Below are 23,719 nucleotides of genomic sequence, written 5' to 3'. Positions count from 1 at the left end.
TATTAAATGTACGCTGTTTGTTTCAAGTTCTCTCATTCTCCACATCACTCATTTCTTAGAGCACATAGTTTTGAGGTGTGTTTAGGGAAACCATCAATATGTGTCCCACCTGTGCAGAAAAAAGTGGTGTTATTGTCCCTCCCCTGTAAGATGCCATATTCCTAATATTGCAAGCTATGACTGTATCAGATATTTTGGGAGTCTCTTCCTCACCTTGACTACTTATACATTAAAGTCTCCTAGGAGAGACTTTTTGAATCCTGATTTTGAGATCCCACACATTCACTATTGATTCAAAACTTTTTAATTGTTACAGGATTAAGAAACAAGCATGGTGTCTATCCCCTCATTGAACCAAATCATTAATAAAAATGATGACTAGGTCAAGGAAGATAAAACCAGCTTTTGGCTCCGTTCCATAGGTGGACATGCTCCTTCCCTGGCTGCGACCCCTACACCTCAGTCTTGTTTTAGTAGATAATCACCAAAGTATATCCAGCAAAACAACCTCTTTAAAAGTCTAGGCAGGGGCGCCTGGGTGGCTCAGTGGGTTAAGCCGCTGCCTTCGGCTCAGGTCATGATCTCAGGGTCCTGGGATCGAGTCCCGCATCGGGCTCTCTGCTCAGCGGGGAGCCTGCTTCCCTCTCTCTCTCTCTGCCTGCCTCTCTGACTACTTGTGATTTCTCTCTGTCAAATAAATAAATAAAATCTTTAAAAAAAAATAAAATAAAAGTCTAGGGAGGCTCTTTGTAAAATGTTGCCTAAGTGCTGTTTACTGTATCTGTTCAAAAATTTCACTAGAAATAAACATTAAAAATAGTGATTGTAAAATTTGTGAAATCCACCCCAATTTTATTTTTCATTATAATTAGGACATTTGACTAATTCTAATATTTTAACATCATTACCAAAATCCCTCAAAGTCTGCATATCCAAGGTATCTTTCTTCTTGTCAAATGCTAATACCTATAAACAATGCTCTTGGCATAAAAATGCTCCTTCCCTAAGAAGGTTATAGCCTCAAGGAGGTTGATGAGGAACACACATATGTGTGTTTATGTTTATATATGTTAATATTCATATAACAACAAAGAGACATGGTTTTATAAGTGTCACTTGTCATAATATACTGTGTAAGGGAGAAATGAGGGACATCATGGCTTGTGTTAGATCAAGTTTATCAACTAAGTGAGTCTTAATGTGGTTCTACATGAGGTATAGATCTAGGGAGGGTCACAGAAGGGAAAGGTGCTTCAAACTGTTTTCTTTTCTATTCTTTCCATTTCTTTTTTTTTCTAAGTAGCTTTCTTCCCCTGTCCCATGAGGTCCTATCTGGTTTTAGTTAAAATTTTCATTCAGTCTGTGACTTTCTAAGAAATCTTTACTATAGCTACAATGTTGTATCATAAAGCTATACTACATTTTATCAGGGAATTTGTTCAAAAGATCTCAGAACACTTTATAGAAAATAAATTATCCTTGAAATATCACAATGAGGGGTATGGGAGTATATTTTTCATGAATATAGAAGCTAATTATGGGTGAAGAACCTGAGATAATAATTCTTCTGAATCTAGTTTACTTCTTTTAGTAAAGTATGAGTTAGGTAAACTTAAATTTCTATGTAAACCAATATAGGATACTGATTATAGGATTACTATTTCATATTTAGAATTCATAACAAGTTATAACAAAAAATAATACTCAGAAAGAAATATAAAACAACCTTAATTGTTTGGATATCTTTCCTTTTTAAATCCCCTAATGAAACTGATTTCTATTTTCAGATAAAAGAATAAAGGTGAAAAATGCTTATTCTACTCTTAATCCACACCATCGTAAACCTTAGTTTTATCTTCTACCTTCTTCATCCCTCATCTCTTCGATTTTATCTCATGCTTCTCTCTCTTCTTGTCCTTGTGAAAATTTCAAAAGTATCTACTTGAAAATTATTATAGGTTCCAAAATGCACCACTCAATTTTGTGTTTCACTCTACATTCTGGAACTTACACATGACAGACACCATCTGTAAGGGTTCATTCTTGTGTAGTTACCAACACGTAGGTCTGTGAGCTGAGGTCAGTTATTTAAATAATTGAAGTTTAGAAAAATAAGCAGAACAAACAAATTAAAGAAATCTTAGTATCTGGATAGACCAGGAGCTTAAAGAAAAAGAATGTGCAATGGAAAACATAAAGCAAACATCAATGATGAGTGAATCCTAAACATGAAAAAAAAAAAAAAAAAACAACCACTGTCTAAAAGGTTCTGCTGGGAAACCACTTGTTAAGTATTTGTTATAATTTCTAAACACTTTTCTCAAAGGTACTCTGCTACAAGATCTGTTATGAGGAATTTACTGGAAATTGATAACAGGAAATGGTGAGCCCAACAGAGAGTAATAAAATGTAATGACAGGAGCAAGAGGATAATGGGTGAGCTATGCACTAGCCTATAGAAGTTGGTTAAAGAAATGCATTGGGGTGCCTGGGTGCCTCAGTGGGTTAAGGTTCTGCCTTCAACCCAGATCATGATCCCAGGGTCCTGGGATCAAGCCCCGCACTGGGCTCTCTGCTCAGCGGGGAGCCTGCTTCCTCCTCTCTCTCTGCCTGCCTCTCTGCCTACTTGTGATCTCTGTCTGTTGAATAAACAAGCAAACAAACAAACAAAAAGCATTAAACTAAGGAAGCAAACAATTCTCAACCAAATGAGACAATTGTGCTTAAGAAAATTCATTTCCGTAGCTGTCAATCTCATTGACACTTAAAATATAAAAACTGCATGTATTGAAAACTTTTGGAAAGGATACTTTATTCTTGAAAAACACATTTTTTCTAAAACAAGTAAACAAAGAAACAAACAACAAAGAACTTTCTTGACCCCATTCAAAATAGAATAGTTGAACTCAAGTTAAATAAATATTTCTACTCACCCGATTTTAAGGCATTTAAAAAATGTACCATGACCCAAATTTCCTCATTACCATAGTTGTTCAATATATAACTTTCAAGTGTCTTTAATAGTCTTTGCTGTTTTTTACTTTTACTTCTTTTCTGTTTCCACATCAACAAACCAATGTACCTATTTAACAATATAATATATCACTGGCTTTGTCAATGTATTTCTATAGGTGGTTCTCTTTTCCTTTGATCTGCATAACTTTTCTTTTTTCCTTTCTTTTCTTTCTTTTTTCTTTTGAATAGAAGAGGGAATTTGGACATCCTTTCTAGTTCTAGCTCTCAGTGATTCCTAAATGACTTCATAAGTGCATTCCTCCTCTTTCAAAACTCTCTTCCAAGTCAGTTTTTTTTTTTCCCTATAGAATACCCTAAATACATCTCCCTATGGTAAATTACTCTCACTATGATAAATTTCATTTAGTCATTCATACAAAAAAATAAATCACTTAGTAAACACGTATTATATTCCAGGTACCCTTTGAAGCACTGAGGTTATAGCAGTGAACAAAACAAAATTCTTGCTTCATAGATTTAACTATAGTGAAGGGGGCAGGGAGAGAGACAAAATAAAAACATAAATATATAACATGCTGGATGGTAATCTGTGCTATGACAAGAAGTAAATCACAATGAGAGGAAAGAATGGGAAGTGAATTAGTTGCAATATTATATACTGGGAAGCCTTCACCCATAAGACAATATTTGAGCAGAGATCTGAAGCTGATCGCAGAAAAGATAAGAGTAAAGTCACAATAAAAATGAGTGAAGACCAAGTTTCTCTAATTTTTCTTTGGTGTTATTCCATTCTGAGTAAATTCAATCCACATACTATGCTTACTACACTCCTGCTATCTTAGTGTTTTCCAATGGTTTTTTTCTGGACCTACTCTAGAATCAACTGGGGTGCTTATCAAAAATGTAGAGTCCTTGGCACCACATATTTTGAGATTGGGGCTATCCCTAGGAATGTGCATTTTAATTATTACTGCCTCTACATAGTTTTTATCCACATCCAATCTGAAGAACACTGCTCAAGACACACACAAGAGAAATTATATGGTTTCTTTCTCCCGTTTTTCTTCAAGCTTCCAAATGCTTAGTGCTCATATGCCATCACAACTTCCAAGTCTGGAAATGTCTAACTTTCCTGTACCTTTCATAGTCCTTTTAAAACAATACATCCTCTTGTCTATAGAGGTAAAGCAAACAAGCAGACGCGCATCTAAGGGCATGAAGAAGGGCACTGACTTCATCATAACTATATCAACATTTCCAATTTTCTGACTCAGATGTTCCAGGTTGACTCTCCCTGTCACATCTTCTAGTGCACTGTACATTGACTTCTTGCATGTAGATGGGAGGAAGATTGTTCAATGGACATTTCATAGGCTCTCTTTAATTTTCAAAATTTTAGCCATAAAGGTATTGCATTAAAAATACCTGGGTTTTGCCAAGCTTATGTTGTCTTTCTTTCTCTACTAAAGCTTAACTCTAGTTATTATATAACTGTACAAAAAGATTTTGGGAATCTCTTGAGAACATTTCCAAAATGACTGACCTGACCTACAAAAGACTATTTTAATATCTTGTGTATAATTCTAATACTACTTGAGAAAAGACACATTAAAAAAAAAAAAAAGCCTAAAGAATGCATGCTGGAGGAGGTAAGACCTTGTGGATGTAAATTTTTTCATCGTCAAATCTAAGACAGGCCCTGTCCCTAAAAGCTGATTAGTGAGAGTATTTCTTTAAACAATAAATGGCTTCATAGTTCCTGAAGGTATAATATACCACCCAGGAGTACGACACAGTTGAAAAAGGTTGTGTGAAACTCAACAACAGAAAATGATCTGTTGAATGTTCTCCATATCTTTTTTCAAGGTTATGTATTTTCATATGATATTTAAAAACAACTAAATTTGGTTTTAACACACTCTCTCTTCTCTTTTCTTTTTCTTTCCTCCTTCCCTCTTCCTTCCTTCCTTTCTTTTTCCCTCTCTCCCTCCCTCCACTTCTTTCTTTCTTTCTTTCTTTCTTTCTTTCTTTCTTTCTTTCTTTCTTTCTTTCTTTCTTTCTTTCCCTTCTGAAAGGGTAGCTGACAGACACCTGAAGTCTAAAGAACATCACTGAAACTACAATACTGTGTTTCTACTTAACAGGAGAATGCCTATAAAAGGATTTTTGGATAGATTTATGAGTGTTCTGTAGAGAGCTTCACATTGAGAACCAGTCAATATGGAAAAGAAGGAGCTGCCTTTCACTAAGGCAGACTGGTATAAAGACCACTGAAGTGAGAAATGCAGAATATTGTTTTATCAGGATGAGTCCCATCCGCGTTGCATAGCTTTTCTTGAGGAGTTCACAGCTACTCAGTTGGGGCATAAAGAAAGAACGTATATTCAGTTCAGCTTCTGCTATGGTTACTCACTAGCCCACATTAACCAGATGACACTATGTTTGTGAATGTGATAACAACTTGCTTCTCTAATTTCTGAGATAGATTACTAACCTGAATATACATTATTTCCCGATGAATACTGCCTGTTGGACATATGGAAAACAGTAAACAGTCGAACCACTATCAGGGATTATTTGTGTGTGTGTTCTTCAAAGAAAATCATTGCCTCTATGTAGGTATCTTAGAGTGCCTTACTACATGATTACATCATTTCCAACAATGTCTGCACAGGAGTCTGGTGTACCTCCCAACAAACACATACATGGGTTTCCTAGGGGCAGAAGTATGAGTTGGAGTGGCCAGGAACTTAAAAAAAAAAATAGTTAAATAACTAGATTTCATATATATGAAACAGACAGCTTAAGTCTTTTCCTTTTATAGCCCAAAGGATATTACAATGTATCTTAATAACACTTTTATAGGATTGTAGCAGAGGCAAGGGCAACTGCAGTGTTTTGCACTAGTCAGTCTATCAGCTACTAGCAAAGAAGTTCTACTAAATTCCTTCAAAAGCACAACATATCTACACATGCCAAAGTTGCCCCTGATGTCCAGCACCTGGTTCCATAAGGCCCTTCCCGTGGCTGCCTAGGTGGTGCTGTCTTGTGACATCCTCTGACTTTCCTTAACATCTCACAGCCACTTCACAGCTGCCATCTCATTGTCTGGTGATTCCTTTAATCAGGTTCCTAAAGCGCTGGTATGATAATCAGCAGGACAGAATTTAATCTCAGGTTGCTAATTAATTCTTATTGAATAATATATCATCAGTATTGCATTATGTCTGATTCAAAATGGCACTATTAATGCTTACATATATATTATCTGCATAATCTAAAATTAATTTTGCAATGTTCCAATGCAGCGTTATTAGTTTTCTACTGCTGCTGTACAGTTTACCATAAACAGCAGCATTGAATAACATGAATTTATTATCTCACAGTTTCTGTAGGTCAGAAGTCTGGTGAGATCAGCTGGATCTCTTGCTCAAGAGATGCACAAGGCTGAAATCAAAGACAGAATCGGCAGGATCACAATACTTTCTGGAGGATCTAGGGATAAACCCATATTTAGGCTCATTCAGGTTTCAGCAAAATTCAATTCCTTGCAGTTGTAGGACTGAGGTCCACATTTCCTTCCTGGCTGGCAACCATGGGTTGTGTTCAGCCTTTAAAGCCTGCCTACACACCTTGCTTGAGGCCCTTTTCTTCTTCATCATCAAAGTTAGCAATGGTAGTTGAGTATTATGTTGTATTTCTGACCACAGCCATAGGGAAAAGTTACCCACTTTTTATGGCTCAGGCGATTAAATTGGATCTACCCAGATAATCCAAGATAATTTCCCCATCTCAATGTGCTTACCCTTAATCACATTTGCAAAGTCCCTTTTGACATGTAACACAACAGGTTCTGGAGATTAGGACATGGGCATTTTGCGAGAAGGGGGGAGCATGCGTCTATGTACTATATAGAGGCTGATTAACTTTATACTGTAGAATCCAAATACACTTATCTCTGTAAATAAAATTTCATTGCAGAGCCACACCCATTTGTTTATATACTGTCTGGCTGTTTTCATGCTCCAACAGCAGAACTGAGTAGAAGGGACAGAAACCGTTATGGCTCACCTATCTAAAAATATTTGCTCTATGACTCCTAAGAAAAAGTTTGCTAATTGCTGCTCCAAAAATAGTGTACTTATTTGAAATCTTTTTGAAAAATATTAACTATATATTATGAATCAAAATAAACTGAATTTGGAATGTAAGTGGGAAGGTCGCTTACTCAAACTGAGGAATTTAGATATAACCAAAACAAACAAACAAACAAAGAAACCACAAAACTGTAGCTAGGAAACAACTTCCAACTCAATTTCTGCCAATGGCAGAGGCATCAATCTGCTTATTTAGTTAGTATTTCGAGACTTTTCCTTAAAAGTTACCAAGAACTTTAAGCAGGGGGAAAAGAAATCAGAAATCTCTTTCAAATGGACAAAAGCTCGGTAGAAAAGTAATTCAAAAAGTAAAGCAATACAAACACCCCTTCGTAGAAATTATATATGCACAGACTCAACTTTCTTAAGCTTTACCAAGTGATTTTTAATTCCTAGGGTTGTTATCAGCTGTTGATATTCAGCAAAATACTCACTGATGAGTGTTGAAATCTCTTCATTGTCTTTCATGCTTATCTAAGGGTTAACAAGCATATTCATTAGAGTCTTCCACTGTGTTTTCAGCTATGATTTACAAAGGTTGTGGCTCATGATTAATTTTAGTGTATACACATAACACAAACTCCATTTGTTAGCTTGATCCTGTTCGTATGCAAGCAAATATGGCAAAGAAAACAAAACCTACCAGCCCAAATTCCCATGAGATTTTTTTCTTTTTCCTTTTCTTTCTTTCTTTCTTTCTTTCTTTCTTTCTTTCTTTCTTTCTTTCTTTCTTTCTTTCTTTCTTTCTTTCTTTTTCTTTTTTTTTTTTGTGAATATGACCGATTTGAGAACTACGAATAAATTTTGTAGATTTTTTTTCAATGTTGAAAGACAGCAGTATCATGTTACCTACAGCACACGTCACTACTCAGAGGAAGAAATAAAAAGAAAGGCAAGACTGCAGACGGCAGGCCAGCGTAGTCCAATCTGTCTTTCTACTAGAAAGGGAACTGCATAAAAATATGCTTACATTTGGCAAAAGAATTTATCTTCAGGCTAACAAAGTTGATAGAGCATGAACTAACTAAAATGCATTTAATTTCTTATTCTTCTAACTCCTCTTTAAAGATGGAGATGTTATCCACCTTGGAAAGCCATAGCAGGTTCAGATCTGTCAGATCCGAGACATCTTAATGCTGGGTGTGTGTGTGTGTGTGTGTGTGTGTGTGTGTGCATGCGTGTATATATGGTGATTCTACTATATTTATTTAGGACTCAATAATTTTTTTCAATAAAATTAGTAACTTTCCTTATGCATTAGATAATCTAACAATATTGATAACCATCAATCTCACAACTGAAGAAATCTTAAGTAACATGAAAAATAAAATTCTTTTCCTGGAAAAGCAAATTTGATATTTTTTAAAAGTAAGTAATTGCTATGCCTAAGCACTACAGACCCTAACTCTAGAGGTCATCACAATAAAGCTGTAAAGCCCCCCAAACCCGAACTAAGAATAGCATCTGCGTCATTAATGATTTATGAGCTGGGTAAAACTGCAATTGGCTTTGCTAAATACAATTTGTAATTTCAGGATTCCATATTCTACCAACTATTTCTACTAGTTCCCAAGGGCCCTATTATATTTAACATACTTTAAATGCTATTTGTTAAAAAGCTTTTTAAAAGGACACATTTCATTTAGGAAATGTTAACAGGCTTTTCCCTAGACTCACTATAACTATTAATTCTCATTCTTCATTTTTTTCTACATGGTATATGAAACAGATAAAATTTGCACGTCATTACTGTTTTCTGAGCTCAGGAAAGTGTGGTGCGTATTTTTGATATAAGAAAATAGGTGAAAGTAGACTTGATATTAGAAATATATCTAAAATAGTTCAATTTTAAAGGCAGAAACAGTGATTATATACAGTTATAATAAAATTTCAGCTTGTTCTCATCAATTCCTATTTTCATGTTTAAGATGTATCTTTTTTCACATTTAATGAAGGTCAATATATTCCACTATAGGCTCTTTGATGATCTCTTCAATGGAAATAAGCTAAAATTAATTTGTATATAGCATATTTTTCTAAGATTGGTAATAAATACTAGGATACTCAACAAATCAGTTACAAATCCCTTCCCTCAGTGAGTAGTAAAGTATTTTACAAACTCTAATTTGGGCGATAAGCATTAGAAATTCAAAACAGGAGACCAAGGGCTGTATGTATTGTATGGAAGAAGTGTGAAAGGTGTTTATAAAATAAAGGGGAGAAATGAGGGATCCCGCCACCCAGAGAAGCTCTGTTTTGTAGCTGTTAATTGGGCTAGCCTCTGAGGGCAGCTGGGCACTGCAAGCAAGGGGACAGTAGAAGCGTGTGAGAAGACTTGGCAATATTTTCTTCTCCAGCGTAAGCTTTTCTTCTTCCTCTCCTTCTCCCTCAGAATCCCTTTCAACAGATTTGTCTATTTTCTTTTGAATGGATGTCTTTTAGAGGGGAGATTATATTGTTTCGAAAATCTGCTCAACTCATATGCTCAAAATATTGAAATACAGCATTTTGTTCTAAGTGACCTGTGATAATTATCTCATTCTTATGTTCTGACTTTCCCTGTCACTCCAACTGTCTAGCTGGTGCTTAATAAAATGTGTTGATGATAAACTCCAGTTTTCATAGATAAAAAGTAATTTTCTGTACATGGTTTATCTCCTTTGTAAATTGACTGGCAGAATCCCCAGAAGAGAAGTTTGACTCAAAGTTTAAATCTGTTAATTTCAAATAGTTTGACTGAATTAACATTAGTGAGACGGTTTCATCAACACTACTGTTGAGGTTACTCGGTTACTCTTTCTTCAACTTCTGAAAAAAAGTCCTTTAATTAATATGTTCTCTAAATTCTCAATAGTGACTTTGTTTAGGAAAGTTTTGTTGATGTCCACTTACATAAGTGTTTTCTCCATAAGAAATATGATATTCACTCTGACATCGTATTGCTTTTTCTTTTTAGCAAAGAATTCTGGGAACTAGTAATAGAGATTACTATGTTTCACTGATGCTTACAACTGGTAGACATTATCATAATAATAAACAACAAAAACATAAGTAAATAAATATTTTTAAAGAAATTTTGAATGTACAAAAAAATAAGTTCTTTCTCAAAAGCAATGTTAAAGGAATTCCCAGTGTTCAGTGCAGTGATGAGATTAGGTAGAGATGAGATTATTCTTAGTATAAAGGAGGTAGATTTTATAGAAATAAAACACATTCTTAAAATTAAATAGAACTGGTATGGTCACATTTGGCAAAGCAGAAAAAGATCCAATAGTTTAAGTATTAGTTGTAATGTTTAAAAGTCATTACTAAGAGGTTTGAGATTTTCATTAAACAATCTAGGAAGCCTGAAGCATCTTAGAAAAAAGTGGTTTGCAGGGAAGATAATTGTCATTTTTTTATAAAACCAAAATTGGTTTTCTTTTTGGAAACCAGAAATTATAAAATAGGAGAGAAAGCATGGGTTTTGTAAACCAAAGGATTTGAGTATAGATTCTATTTTGCCATTCATTAAATTTATCAATTTGGGAAGATGACATTCTCTGCTTCTGTTATTTGTATGTAAATGTCAGCTTCACAGAAATTTTGCAAGGAATTAAAAAAAAACACCTGTGTAATGCAACACACGAGAGTGGCTCACTTTAATATAGGGAGTATCAAAGCATAATCAGCAGAGTCTTAATAGGAATCACTTTCCCTGTCCCTCCTCATCAGTGATTGAAGCATTTCAAGTGAATGTGTAAAGTGTAAGAAATTTTAAATTTCTACAGAAGGAAGGAGCAAGATTTAAAGAATTCCAGTTGTGGTTGGATGGATTCAAGAAAGGGTTCTTGTCATTCTGGAATGAGAGGTTTAGGTTTGGATTACTGGTGTACCCAGGTAGTTTTAAGAAGTCTTCCCTGATCCTGGACCCAGCACTATCAAATGCCATCCCACCCATTCTCCTACTCTGGGGTACTCAGAAGTTAATTACCTACCTTTGTGTTATGTTTAGAACTTCTATTGCTGCATGCATTTTACACCTACGCATTTATGCGGCAGTCTCCCCCACCATGTGGTGAGACACGTTTTTATTCATCTTGGTCTCCTCTACTGCTTGACTCAGAGCCCAATAAAGATGTGAACATAGAGAAACAATTTAATAATGATTATCCTAGATAAACTGAAGGGAATTTTATTACAGACAAAAACATAGGGTAATCTGGCATTTTTTAAAGCAAAATTCTACATTTTTATAAAACTTGATAAAAACAGTATTTCAAACTACATAGTCACCAGAAATAGGGTTATCAAAAATGCATGCACATCACTTGGTATTTCCTGGCCTTTGTTTCCATATAATATATATCTTCATGGAAATTACTTCATTTACAACCCTAAATAAAGTCTAGAAAAATGTGCTCTGAACAAGTGAGTGACCGTTAACCTTTTTTTTTTTTTAAAGGTAATTACTATAAGCAACTCAATGCCACACAGGTGATACTTACATTAGCCAAATGAGCCAGTTCTATCTCCAGGAATGAATCTGTTGTTTTGGGTTCAGGCCTTATGGTGACCACGATGATTTTGGAATTGACGACAGTGTAATTTCTGAAACAGAATAATTTTGATTAAAAGGAGAAAGAATGGATGACAAGTATGAATTCCTACTGCTCGGTACATGTTGGGATGCATGTTAAATAAATAAAGATATCCTAATTTATCTTAAGGAAAACAGAGAAACTGGGCAAACGGATTTAAAGCATGATACTAACGAACTCCTCATGGAAAGCTATGGTTCATTTCTTCTTATAAACAAATCCTATCTAGAACTAGAGAAGTTTGGGGGGAGGGGAAAGCTAGTGCTGACTGTACCATTTTAGAGGCAGGGAGGATGATAAGCACTGACAAGCATTCGATTCCTTAGATCTGATTCACCTCCAAGAGAGATGGATTGTGAATTCAAACCTTCAGGCAATCTTTAAATGAATATAACCCATGTATCTCAAGGTGGGCTTAACGGTTTTATTCTCCAGGAGACCCAATATTCTTCTTGTAAAGTGCTATCTTGGCGTTTTTTAGACTATCTCAAAATTTATTAAGATGAATGATTGGGATGTGGTTCAGCATGAAAACAAGCAGAGTTGAAATATAAATAACTGCTGTTGCTAATCATTGACCATCATTCATTTCAGCCATAGAGACTTACAGGCCACTTCTTTATCTCAATATGCTTCATGTAAGGAATTCATTTGCCTTTTGAAATATCTTACCAATTACAGTTCACTCACAAAGAAGTTTTAAATATATTTACAAGATACAAAAATTATCCATAAACATAAACATAAAACAGAACCAACTCTTTCTTGTACATATTGGTTTTTACTTAACATGTATAAAATGCCACACATCACCTCTTATTTAGAGATTTAAAGTTTAATTATGCTTTTAGCTATATATATATCTTCCATCCCTTCTTTTTGACTTGAAACAAACAACAGAGCATGTCCTTCCACAGAACAGGTAATGTACTGGGGAATTTGTAACAGGTATCGGAGATGAAGTAATTTAATTTTTCCCACTTTTTTTGTTACTTAAAGTGTTATTTATAGATAATAAAATTCACCAATTTTAAGTGGGCAGTTTAATGCTTTTAGTAATTGTATACTACCATACAAGCACCCCAAATCAAGACAGACAATTGATCCCTTACCCTGAAACACTTTTCTTGAGCTCTTTGCATCTGTTTCCCTCCTGTTCCCAAGGTTCTAGGCAACAACGAACATGTTGCCACTATAATCATGCCTTTCCTAGAATTTCATTTAAATACAATCAAACAGTACAAAGACCTTTGTGTTTGACTTAATTCACTTAGCATAATGTTTCTAAGATGCATCCATTTTGTTTCTCTTTATAGGTGAGTACTATTCCATGATATGGCTATAACACAGTTTATGACCCACTCATCAATTAAGTAAGTAACCTGTGGGTTACTTCTGATTTTTAACTTTTATGACTAGTACTATTCATATTTGGCTATTATGAATAATTGGTATACACACTTTCTACATAGACATGTGTTTTCATATGTTTTGGTATGGTATGTTAGGTATTTGGGTAAATACCTAGGAGTAGAACTGCTTGATCATGTGGTTTCATGTTTAATTTTCTGCATAAATGTCACACTGTTTCCAGAAATGGCCATCCCATCAAAATTATATAATTTGAATATTGTAGAACAATGTTGAACCTCACATTCTTTGTGAAAATATTTTCTCTAATGGGATGGTCTTTGCCTGATATTTCACCAGAAAAAAAAAAAAAACTGCTGACTCTGCCACCATGAAGAATTTACTATATTTAGTAATACAGGAACTATAAACATATTTTGTGTTGGATAACATTTTTTATGTTCTCTCTCTCTGTGTATTCAGTAATGTCAAGTAACAGGTACTTAAACACCTACGAGGCTTCATGGTATCTGGCCTAACAGTAAAAAGTAAAGAACAGCTAAGTAATTGGACTTTATAAATTGGACTTTATATTTCTTAGGGGAAGATATCTGCAAACAGAGAGGGCTGGTTAACTGTACTTTATTTCATTTAATACTAATTGAAGTCAGTTGCATTGAGAATGATTTGAGATAAGCTCTAAATGCCAAGTTCCCTTTGCAAATTTATTGTTCCCTATTTCTCTGAGTAAAAGTGTTCAGGGGATCAAGAGAGAATAGATAGAATTAACAAAGCTGTGAGGTGATGCTGGGCAATTAATTATATTAGCAGATATATTAGCAGATTAGCAGGATTCTCAGAGAATGACAAGGTGTATATAACTCTGGGTTGAGAATGTTTGTCTGTTGCCACCAAAAAAAATTATGAAGGTTCCCCCCAGGGAACAGTCCTGAGCACACAGATGCAAGTTCCTTTCCCAAATTAGCCTAAATATGTTTGATTTCTGGTTTGGTTACCTCGAAATAAAAATACTTACATGTCACTTTAATTCCTTTTGCCTCTTTATTCTGGTTCTATTTATAATCTCATTTCTTTGCTATAAATAAAACCCAGGTTAATTTAGCTCAATTGCTAAGTTTAATTTCATAAATGTTAGTTAAATTTGATGGTATACAAACATTTTATATTGTTTTAAAGTTGCCTAAGTGGTTCATTTACTGGAAAATACAGATGTGAGTATTCCAAATAGGAATTTATAATTCTGTCAAGACATTTATGAAGTTCTGTTTGTGTGTTTGGGCATGTGGGAATTCTGATCCTAGGAAACTGGGGTATAGAAAGCAAAGGGGCTAAGATGAGCAGCTTTCTGTAAGGTATGTTATTCTGGATCAGGTTTGCCAGCTTTTCATCTGGCCTTGTGGAGATGACCCCTAGAAGACAAAGCCCACCTTATGACTTCTGCTGTGTGTGTGAACTTATTTAGAATTCAACTGGGAAAGGATGCATGCCAATATAATTATGCAGATGGATGTTCTCATCACATTCATGTGAGTACTCTCCCCCACCTTGTCCTACTAATATGTAACGATCTCTAGCACAACATCTATTAATGATATGTAAGTCTCCTTCTACACGATTATAAGTCCAATGAGGGCAAGATTTGTATCTAGCATTTATATATCCTCATTTGCATTATGCTTCACACATTTTAGTGCTAACACATGTTTAAATATCATATTAAATAAACATATAATAAACAAAAATATCAAACTTTGGATCAAGTTGGATTAAAATGTAATGCCATTATCATGGCATTAAAATGCTTAATGAAGGAAAAATAAGCAAATTTACACTGTGCAGTGGGTCCCTTTTTAAAAAGTGTACAGCGGGGGCGCCTGGGTGGCTCAGTGGGTTAAGCCTCTGCCTTCGGCTCAGGTCATGATCTCAGGGTCCTGGGATCGAGCCCCATATCAGGCTCTCTGCTCAGCAGGGAGCCTGCCTCACCTTCTCTCTCTGCCTGCCTCTCTGCCTACTTGTGATCTCTCTCCTCCTGTCAAATAAATAAATAAAATCTTTAAAAAAAATAAAAAAATAAAAAGTGTACAGTGTGTGAAAGTATCTTTAATTTATTCCATCAATTTATTCTAATCTGCATAAGTGAGTAGCTGGCTCCTTATGTGCCATGTCAGGCTTTGTGATCTACTAATGCTTCCTGGCTGGGTACACATTTATATTCACTGCTAGAAAGGCAACTCTTATAGCCAAATGGATTTCATGACTAAAATAATAAAGTTCCTTTCTGTTCTTGAGATTTGTGCTAGTTGGTTTGGCTAAAACATTAAAAAATGTGTAGAGTTATTCATTCAAAGGAGACCCAAATTATTGGGTTATCACAATTGCTATTATAATATTATATTATATATTATATACTTTATAATATAGAATATATTGTTATAATATATAATATTATTATAACACAATTGTTAGTCAATTATTACAAAGGCTTAAGGCACTTCATGTATATAAACCATATCTTAAAGAGAGTAAAAAAGTGACTATAAAATGGAATGTAGCTGTTTACAAGAGACTCACTTTAGGTATAAGAACATACACAGGCTGAAAGTGAAAGATGGAAAATGATGGCCATTCAAATGGTAACCAAAGGAAAGCAAAGATGGCCATATTTGTTATGGACAACTGTACTTTAGATAAAAAACCATAATAAGAGACAAAGAAGACCATTAAATACTGTTAAATGGACCAATTCACCAGGGAGATATAACAGTTATAAACATATACACATCTAACAGCAGAGCACTGAAATATATGAAGCAAATGTTGACAGAATGAAAGAGAAGAATAGTAACACAAATATAGTAGATTTCAATTCAATAGCCCACTTTCAAAATGGATAAATCAACCACATAATACAGCAATAAGAAATAAAGGACATGAACAACACTAAGGATCAGCTGGATCTAACAGATATATAAAGGACACCCTACCCAACAACAGCAGCTGGATCTAACAGATATATAAAGAACACCCTACCCAACAACAGCAGCATATACGTTCTTCTCAAGTGCATATAGAGTATTCTCCAGGATAAATCACAGGTGATGCCACAAAAAGAGTCTTAACAAATTTAAGAAGATTGAAATCATTCTATCTGTTCTGACCACAGTGGAATGAAGCTAGAAATCAAAGACAAAAAAGAAAAAAACCTGGAAAATTCACAAATACATGGAAATTAACTAAAATATTCTTGAACGATCAATGAACCAAAGGACAGATCACAAGAGAAACTAGAAATATCTTGAGACAAATGAAAATGAAAACACAACGTATCAAAACTAATGGGATACAGCAAAAGAACTAAGACAGAAATATATAGTGGTAAATGGTTCCATTTAAAAAGAAGAAAGATCTCAAGTCAACAACCTATTTTTTATATCTCACAGAACTAGAAAAAAAAAAAAAAACTAAAACCAAAGTTAGTAGAAAGAAGAGAACAATAAAGATTAAAGCAGAAACAAATGAAATAGGGAATACAAAAATAATAGAAAATATCAACCAAAATAAGAATTAGTTGTTTGAAAAAAGAAATCAACAAAATTGGCCAACTCTTAACTCAACGAACTAATAAAAAAGAGAAAACTAAAATAACAAAAACCAGAAATGAAGAGAGGAGACCTTACAACTGATGCCACAGAAATAAAAATGGTTACAATAGACTGTTATAAAACAACTACAACTACATGCCAATGAACTAGATAACTTAATTGAAATTCCTGTTAACATAAAAGCTACCAAGACTAAGATTCAAGAAGAAATTAAAAAATGGAACAGACCTATAACTGGTAGAGATCGAATCTGTGATCAAAACCTTGGACAAAGCAGGAAAAAATATACAATGGAAAAAAGACAGTCTCTTCAATAAATGGTGCTGGGAAAACTGGGCAGCTATATGTAGAAGAATGAAACTCAACCATTCTCTTACACCGTACACAAAGATAAACTCAAAATGGATAAAAGACCTCAACTTGAGACAGGAATCCATCAGAATCCTAGAGGAGAACATAGGCAGTAATCTCTTCGATATCAGCCACAGCAACTTCTTTCAAGATATGTCTCCAAAGGCAAAGGAAACAAAAGTGAAAATAAACTTTTGGGACTTCATCAAAATCAAAAGCTTCTGCACAGCAAAGGAAACAGTCAAAAAAACAAAGAGGCAACCCACGGAATGGGAGAAGATATTTGCAAGTGACAGTACAGACAAAAGGTTGATATCCAGGATCTATAATGAACTCCTCAAACTCAACACACACAAAACAGACAATCATATCAAAAAATGGGCAGAAGATATGAACAGAGACTTCTCCAATGAAGACATACAAATGGCTATCAGACACATCAAAAAATGTTCATCATCACTAGCCCTCAGGGAGATTCAAATTAAAACCACAATGAGATATCACCTTACACCAGTTAGAATGGCCAAAATTAACAAGACAGGAAACAACATGTGTTGGAGGGGATGTGGAGAAAGGGGAAGCCTCTTACACTGTTGGTGGGAATGCAAGTTGGTGCGGCCTCTTTGGAGAACAGTGTGGAGATTCCTCAAGAAATTAAAAATAGAACTTCCCTATGACCCTGCAATTGCACTCCTGGGTATTTACCCCAAAGATACAGATGTAGTGAAAAGAAGGGCCATCTGGACCCCAATGTTTATAGCAGCACAACACCACGGTCGCCAAACTGTGGAAAGGACCAAGATGCCCTTCAACAGACGAATGGATAAGGAAGATGTGGTCCATATACACTATGGAGTATTATGCCTCCATCAGAAAGGATGAATACCCAACTTTTGTAACAACATGGACGGGACTGGAGGAGATCATGCTGAGTGAAATAAGTCAAGCAGAGAGAGTCAATTATCATATGGTTTCACTTATTTGTGGAGCATAACAAATAGCATGGAGGACATGGGGAGTTAGAGAGGAGAAGGGAGTTGGGGGAAATTGGAATGGGAGGTGAACCATGAGAGACTATAGACTCTAAAAAGCAATCTGAGGGGTTTGAAGTGGCGGGGGAGGGGGTGGGAGGTTGGGATACCAGGTGGTGGGTATTATAGAGGGCACGGTTTGCATAGAGCACTGGGTGTGGTGAAAAAATAATGAATACTGATATGCTGAAAATAAATAAAAAATAAATTAAACAAAAAAACAAAAAACCTTCCACAAAGAAAAGCCCAAGAATAGATGGTTTTGCTGGAACAATTCCATCAAACATGTAAAGAAGAATTAACGCCAATTCTTCTCAAACTTTTCCAAAACATTGAAGAGGAGGACATACTTCCAAACTCACTTTATGAGACTGTCCTACCAAAATCAGAAAAAGATACAAGACGTGAAAACTACAAACTACAGAGCAATATTTCTGATGAAAAGAGATGCAAAAAACAAACAAACAAACAAAAAACTTAACAAAATACTAGTAAATCAAATTCACCAACACATTAAAAATATCATACAACATGATCAAGTGGGAATTATTTCTGAGATGCAAGGATGGTTCAACATATGAAAATCAAATTAACATACCACATTAACTGAACACAGGACAAAACAACACAATCATTTCAATTGATGCAGAAACAACATTTGAAAAAAATTCATCTTTTTGGGATAAAAACTCTTAACAAATTAGGCATAGAGGGAATGTATCTCAACATAGTAAGGACCATATACGAAAAACCCACAGCTAACATTTATAGTCAATAGTGAAAAACTGAAAGTGTTCACTATTAGATCAGGAATGAGGAAAGGATGCCATCTATTGACACTTTTATTCAACACAGTATTGCATTCTTAACCAAAGCAATCAGGCAAGAAAGAGAAATAGAAGGCAACCAAATGACAAAGGAGAAGCAAAATTATCTCTGTTCAAGGTGAAACGATCTTATAGGTAGAAAACCTTAAATATTTCACAAAAAACCCTGTCAGAACTAATAAACAAATTTAGCAAAGTTACAGGATACAACATTTACACTTAAAAATCAGTTGCATTTCTATACACTAACAAATAATCCAAAAAGTAAATTAAGGGGAAAAATCTATTTATAACAGAATCAAAAAGAATAAAATACTTAAGAATGAACATAAGGAAGTGAAAGACTTTTAAGCTGAAATCAAACAAACAACCTTGCTGACAGAAAATCAAAGAAGACACAAATCAATGGAATGATGTCTCATGTTCAAGAATTTGAAGACTTTTTTTTTTAAACTACCCTCCAAAATTATGGTATCTATACTAATGCTAAACTTCAAGGGAACAACTTTGCTCAATAGACAGAAAGATGTTGTATAATGGTAAAATGATCAATCCATCAGGAAAGTAAAATAATCCTAAATCTTTGTTCATCTAAATAAAACTTGGTTAAATTAAAAAAAAAAGAATTTGAAGACAATATTGTTAAAATGTTTGAACTATCCAAAGCAATCTAAAGATCAATGCAATTCCTAGCAAAAGTCACAATGACACTTTTTTTTACAAAAAAGAAAAAAGATACTGAAATTCATATGGATTATCAAAACACTCTGAACAGTCAAAACAATCTTTGCAAAGTATGACAAAGCTAGAGGTCTCATGTTTCCTTATTTCAAATACAAAGCTACAATAAGCCAAAACAATATGGTACTGGAATAAAGACAAGTGATAGATAAACCAACTGAACAGAACAGAAAGCCCAGAAATAAACCCTCTCATATGGGCTCAAATTATCCTTGACAATGGTGCCAAGGCTACACACAATAGGGAAAAGATAATCTGTTGAACAATTGATGCTGGAAAACTGGACATCCACATGCAAAGAATGGAATTGGACCCTTACATCGTGCTATATAAGAAAATTAACTCAAATAGATTAAAGATCCAAAAATAAGACTTGACACTATAAAACGCTTAGGAGAAAACATAGAAAAAGCTTTATGACATTGAATCTGGCAATGATTGCTTTGCTATGATACCAAAAGTATAGGCAACAAAAGCTCAACTAAACAAAGGGTACCTCATCAAACTTAAAAACTTCTGTGCAGTAAACAATCAACAGAGTGAAATGGCAATCTATGGGATAGGACAGAATATTTATAAGCCATATATCGGTAAGAAGGTTAATATTGAGAATATATAAAGAAATCCTAAAACTTAACAACAAAAAAAAACAATAGGGGGCGCCTGGGTGGCTCAGTGGGTTAAAGCCTGGGCTTTCGGCTCGGGTCATGGTCTCAAGGTCCTGGAATCGAGCCCGGCATTGGGCTCTCTGCTCAGCAGGGAGCCTGCTTCCTCCTCTCTCTCTCTCTGCCTGCCTCTCTGCCTACTTGTGATCTCTGTCTGTCAAATAAATAAATAAAATCTTTAAACAAACAAACAATAGGATTTAAAAAATGGGCAAAAGACTTAGACATCTCTCTAAATATGACATAGAGATGGCCAACGCAAATATGAAAGATGCTCAACATCACTAATCATCAGGGAAATGCAACTCAAAACCACATTAAGATATTTCATATCTGTTAGGATGGCTACTATCCAAACAAACATACCAAAACAATAAAAAAAAAAACCCAGAAAATAATAATTGTTGACGTTGTTGTGGAGAAATTGGAAGCCTTGGGCACTATTGGTGGGAATGGAAAATGCTATGGAAAACAGTATGAAGATTCTTCAAAAAAATGAAAAATAGAATTAGCATATGATGCAGAAATCTACTTCTGGATGTATATCCAAAAGAAGTGAAAACAGAATTTCAAAAAGACATTTGCACACCCTTGTTTATTACAGCACTATTCATGATAGCCAAGAAGTGGAAGCACCCTAAATATCTATTGATAGATCATAAAGAAAATATGGTATATACAGATCATGGAATACTATGCAGTCAAAAAAGAAGAAAATTCTGTCCTATGCTCTAACAAAGATGAACATTGAAAACATTATGCTAAATGAAACCAGTCTCTCTCTCTCTCTCTCTCTCTCTCACACACACACACACACACACACACACACAAGTAATGCAGGATTCCACTCATATGAGGTACCTAAAGTAGTCAAATTTTAGAAATAGAAAATCTCCAGAGGCTAGGAGGAGGTGAAAAAAAAAAGGGTATTGTTGTTCATGAGTATACAGTTTCAATTTTGCAAGATGAAAAAGTTCTAGAAATTTGCTGCACAATAAGGCACACTACTCTTCTGTGCATCTTAAGATGGGTAAATTTCATGATATGTGTTTTTTTACCACATTAAAGGAAATACACTGCAGTGTTACAAATAAACATCAGTGGAGAGGACTGTGGAACTTATTGTGCAAATAAAGTATAATCAGATAAGGTACAGTAAAGAGGTGTTAATGGTTTAATAAAAATTATTAAAATTACTATAGCCTTTTTCCATTTTTAGAATTAAAGTTCATGTAGCTTCTAAATTGAGAGTTTTCATAACTGTTTAAAACCAGCTCCTCAATTTAAATAAAACCAAAACAAAATAGATGACTTCATATATACTAGGAACTGGGATTTCATCAAAATATTAAGTTAAATATATTTATTTTTAAAACTAAAATCAGCTGATGGCTGCTAAAAAGTAGGATGGGGCTAATTTAGGACTTTAAAATGAATTAGAATTTTAGGTAGGTTTACTAAGGGATGTAACACCTAGAACTACGAAGAAGCTAAGTGATAAGAGATTTAAATTCACTTTCCAAAGGTATGGCCAAATTAAACTCAGATTTTTATAAGTAATATACTGAATGAATAATAATATTTCATAATATTAGTTATGCAAATTTGTTATGTCCATAGATAATTGTAATTTCTAGTGTCCTCATAATAGGATATTATAAAAAGATACAGGATATCACAAAACTACAAAATGTCACTGGAAACTCAGAATGAAGAGGCAAGATCCAAGGGTTAGGTCCTGAAACTGAAGAACAGGTGCTCTTTAAAGGACTCAACAATTTCAGGTTGATTGCCTTCAGAATGTATAGGTTTAAAAGTAATTATGTTTTCATTTTTTGATTATTTCTAATATAATTTAGTTCAATTGCTTTTCCCATTTGCTGTAATTCCTATAACATATGAACTCAAATGAGTTCCATTTGCTAAATATGAAAAAAATTCCATGTCATTTATCTTTATTAGGTTGGTACACCTGACAGCAAATTTATGGGGCTTTTGCATTATTGAAATTTTTTTTTCCTTTTCAAAAGATAATTTTCAAACCACTACTGGCTTGTGAGAACATAGCTCCTTTTTGGTTCATCTGTATTTTTCCTTGCATTTTAATATTATAGTGGAATTTGCATATAATTTTCATTAGATCTTTTACAATGTCATGAATGTTAATAGCTACATTAAAATGCTCTTTTTTTTCCTTTTTTTTTTAAACATGACTATATCTTCCACATGTCCTACAGGAAAACTATAGAGTACTCCTATACTCAAAAGTATTGTGATTTCATATAAAACTGGAATCTATTAAATGAATCAGAAAATGGACTGCTGACAACTGCTTCTTATGGATACACTTTTATCCCCCTTAGAGATAATTTCTGTACCATAAATTCCTAGAAGTGGCTGCATCAATGACAATGCATTTTTAAAGCCTCTTGATATTGCCAAACTGTCCTTCTAAAAGGTTATTACAGTTAAAAATCCTTCCGAGTGGTTTGGGAGCTTCTCAGCCAGTGAGAGGTTGCTAGTTTCTTGACTTGTTGGGGATGTGTGCTGGAGGCTTTGCCTCTCCCAAAAGATCCTCTGGCCCCTGCTGGCCAGCCTTCATCCCTAAAATGGTCATGAGGGGCTGGGAAGAGTGATAGCATCCTGCCCTGATGTCAGTAGCTTGGGTTGGGGCCACCAATTTGAACCCCAAGTATCCTTGAGTTTGCTCATACCTGGTCACCTTCTCCTTGACCTTAGGAGATTTTAGGCTTAAGAGCAATATGTATTCACACTAACACTGAAGTGCATTGTTTGTACTGCTCGAAGGAATCGATACTAGCATGACAGAGGAAGCAAGACAGCAGAACTCTCCTAAGTTTGGCAGAGAAGACTTGAGTTGGATTAGAACTCCGTCATCTACTGGATACATAATCTTGGGTAGGTCACTGAACTAAGAAGGTGGTCAGTCTCTCATGTGAAAAATTAGAATTCTAGATGGTACTAACCTTTAAAGGACCTTGCAGCACTAATATCCTGGTTCTATGCTTTTTGACTATTGAAAACTATCCTAAGAGGGATAAAAGTGGAAGGCTGAGAACAGCACATATTTAGTTTGGACTTAAGTAGAGCACTTCAGTTGAAGTGACAATCTGAATATACCTAATTATAAAAGGGAAGACAATAAAACAGCAAAATAAAAATTGGAGCTCAAACGATACTTGCATGCATATTAGGGCAAGAGAAGAAAATAAATCTCTAAATGAAAGAGTCAACATGCGAAGTTATTTCTGCCTATGTATGAAGGGAAATTTCTAAATTATATCTATCCAAACATTACATTAAGTTCTCCTTCTTAGTCCCCATGAGAGAAATTATGCAAAGTATTGTTTTGAAAATGATTATATCAAAATATAAAATTTCTGGAAACTTACTAGCA

The 23,719-nt window shown here is 34.6% G+C and overlaps 1 protein-coding gene across 5 annotated transcripts in view; it reads right to left on the bottom strand.

Annotated features, from left to right (window-relative positions):
* ADGRB3 (adhesion G protein-coupled receptor B3) overlaps positions 1 to 23,719 on the bottom strand; it is a 739,102-nt gene that overhangs the window by 296,699 nt on the left and 418,684 nt on the right. For all 5 annotated transcript variants that reach the window (XM_032340376.1, XM_032340375.1, XM_032340373.1 and 2 more), the window contains one exon: positions 11,621 to 11,723. In XM_032340376.1, coding sequence (XP_032196267.1) covers positions 11,621 to 11,723 — 103 coding nt within the window. The remainder of the gene's footprint in view (positions 1 to 11,620; positions 11,724 to 23,719) is intronic.

This window comes from Mustela erminea, chromosome 4, assembly GCF_009829155.1.
Source record: "Mustela erminea isolate mMusErm1 chromosome 4, mMusErm1.Pri, whole genome shotgun sequence".
NCBI lineage: Eukaryota > Metazoa > Chordata > Mammalia > Carnivora > Mustelidae > Mustela > Mustela erminea.
This window is presented reverse-complemented; position numbering and strand designations above follow the sequence as displayed.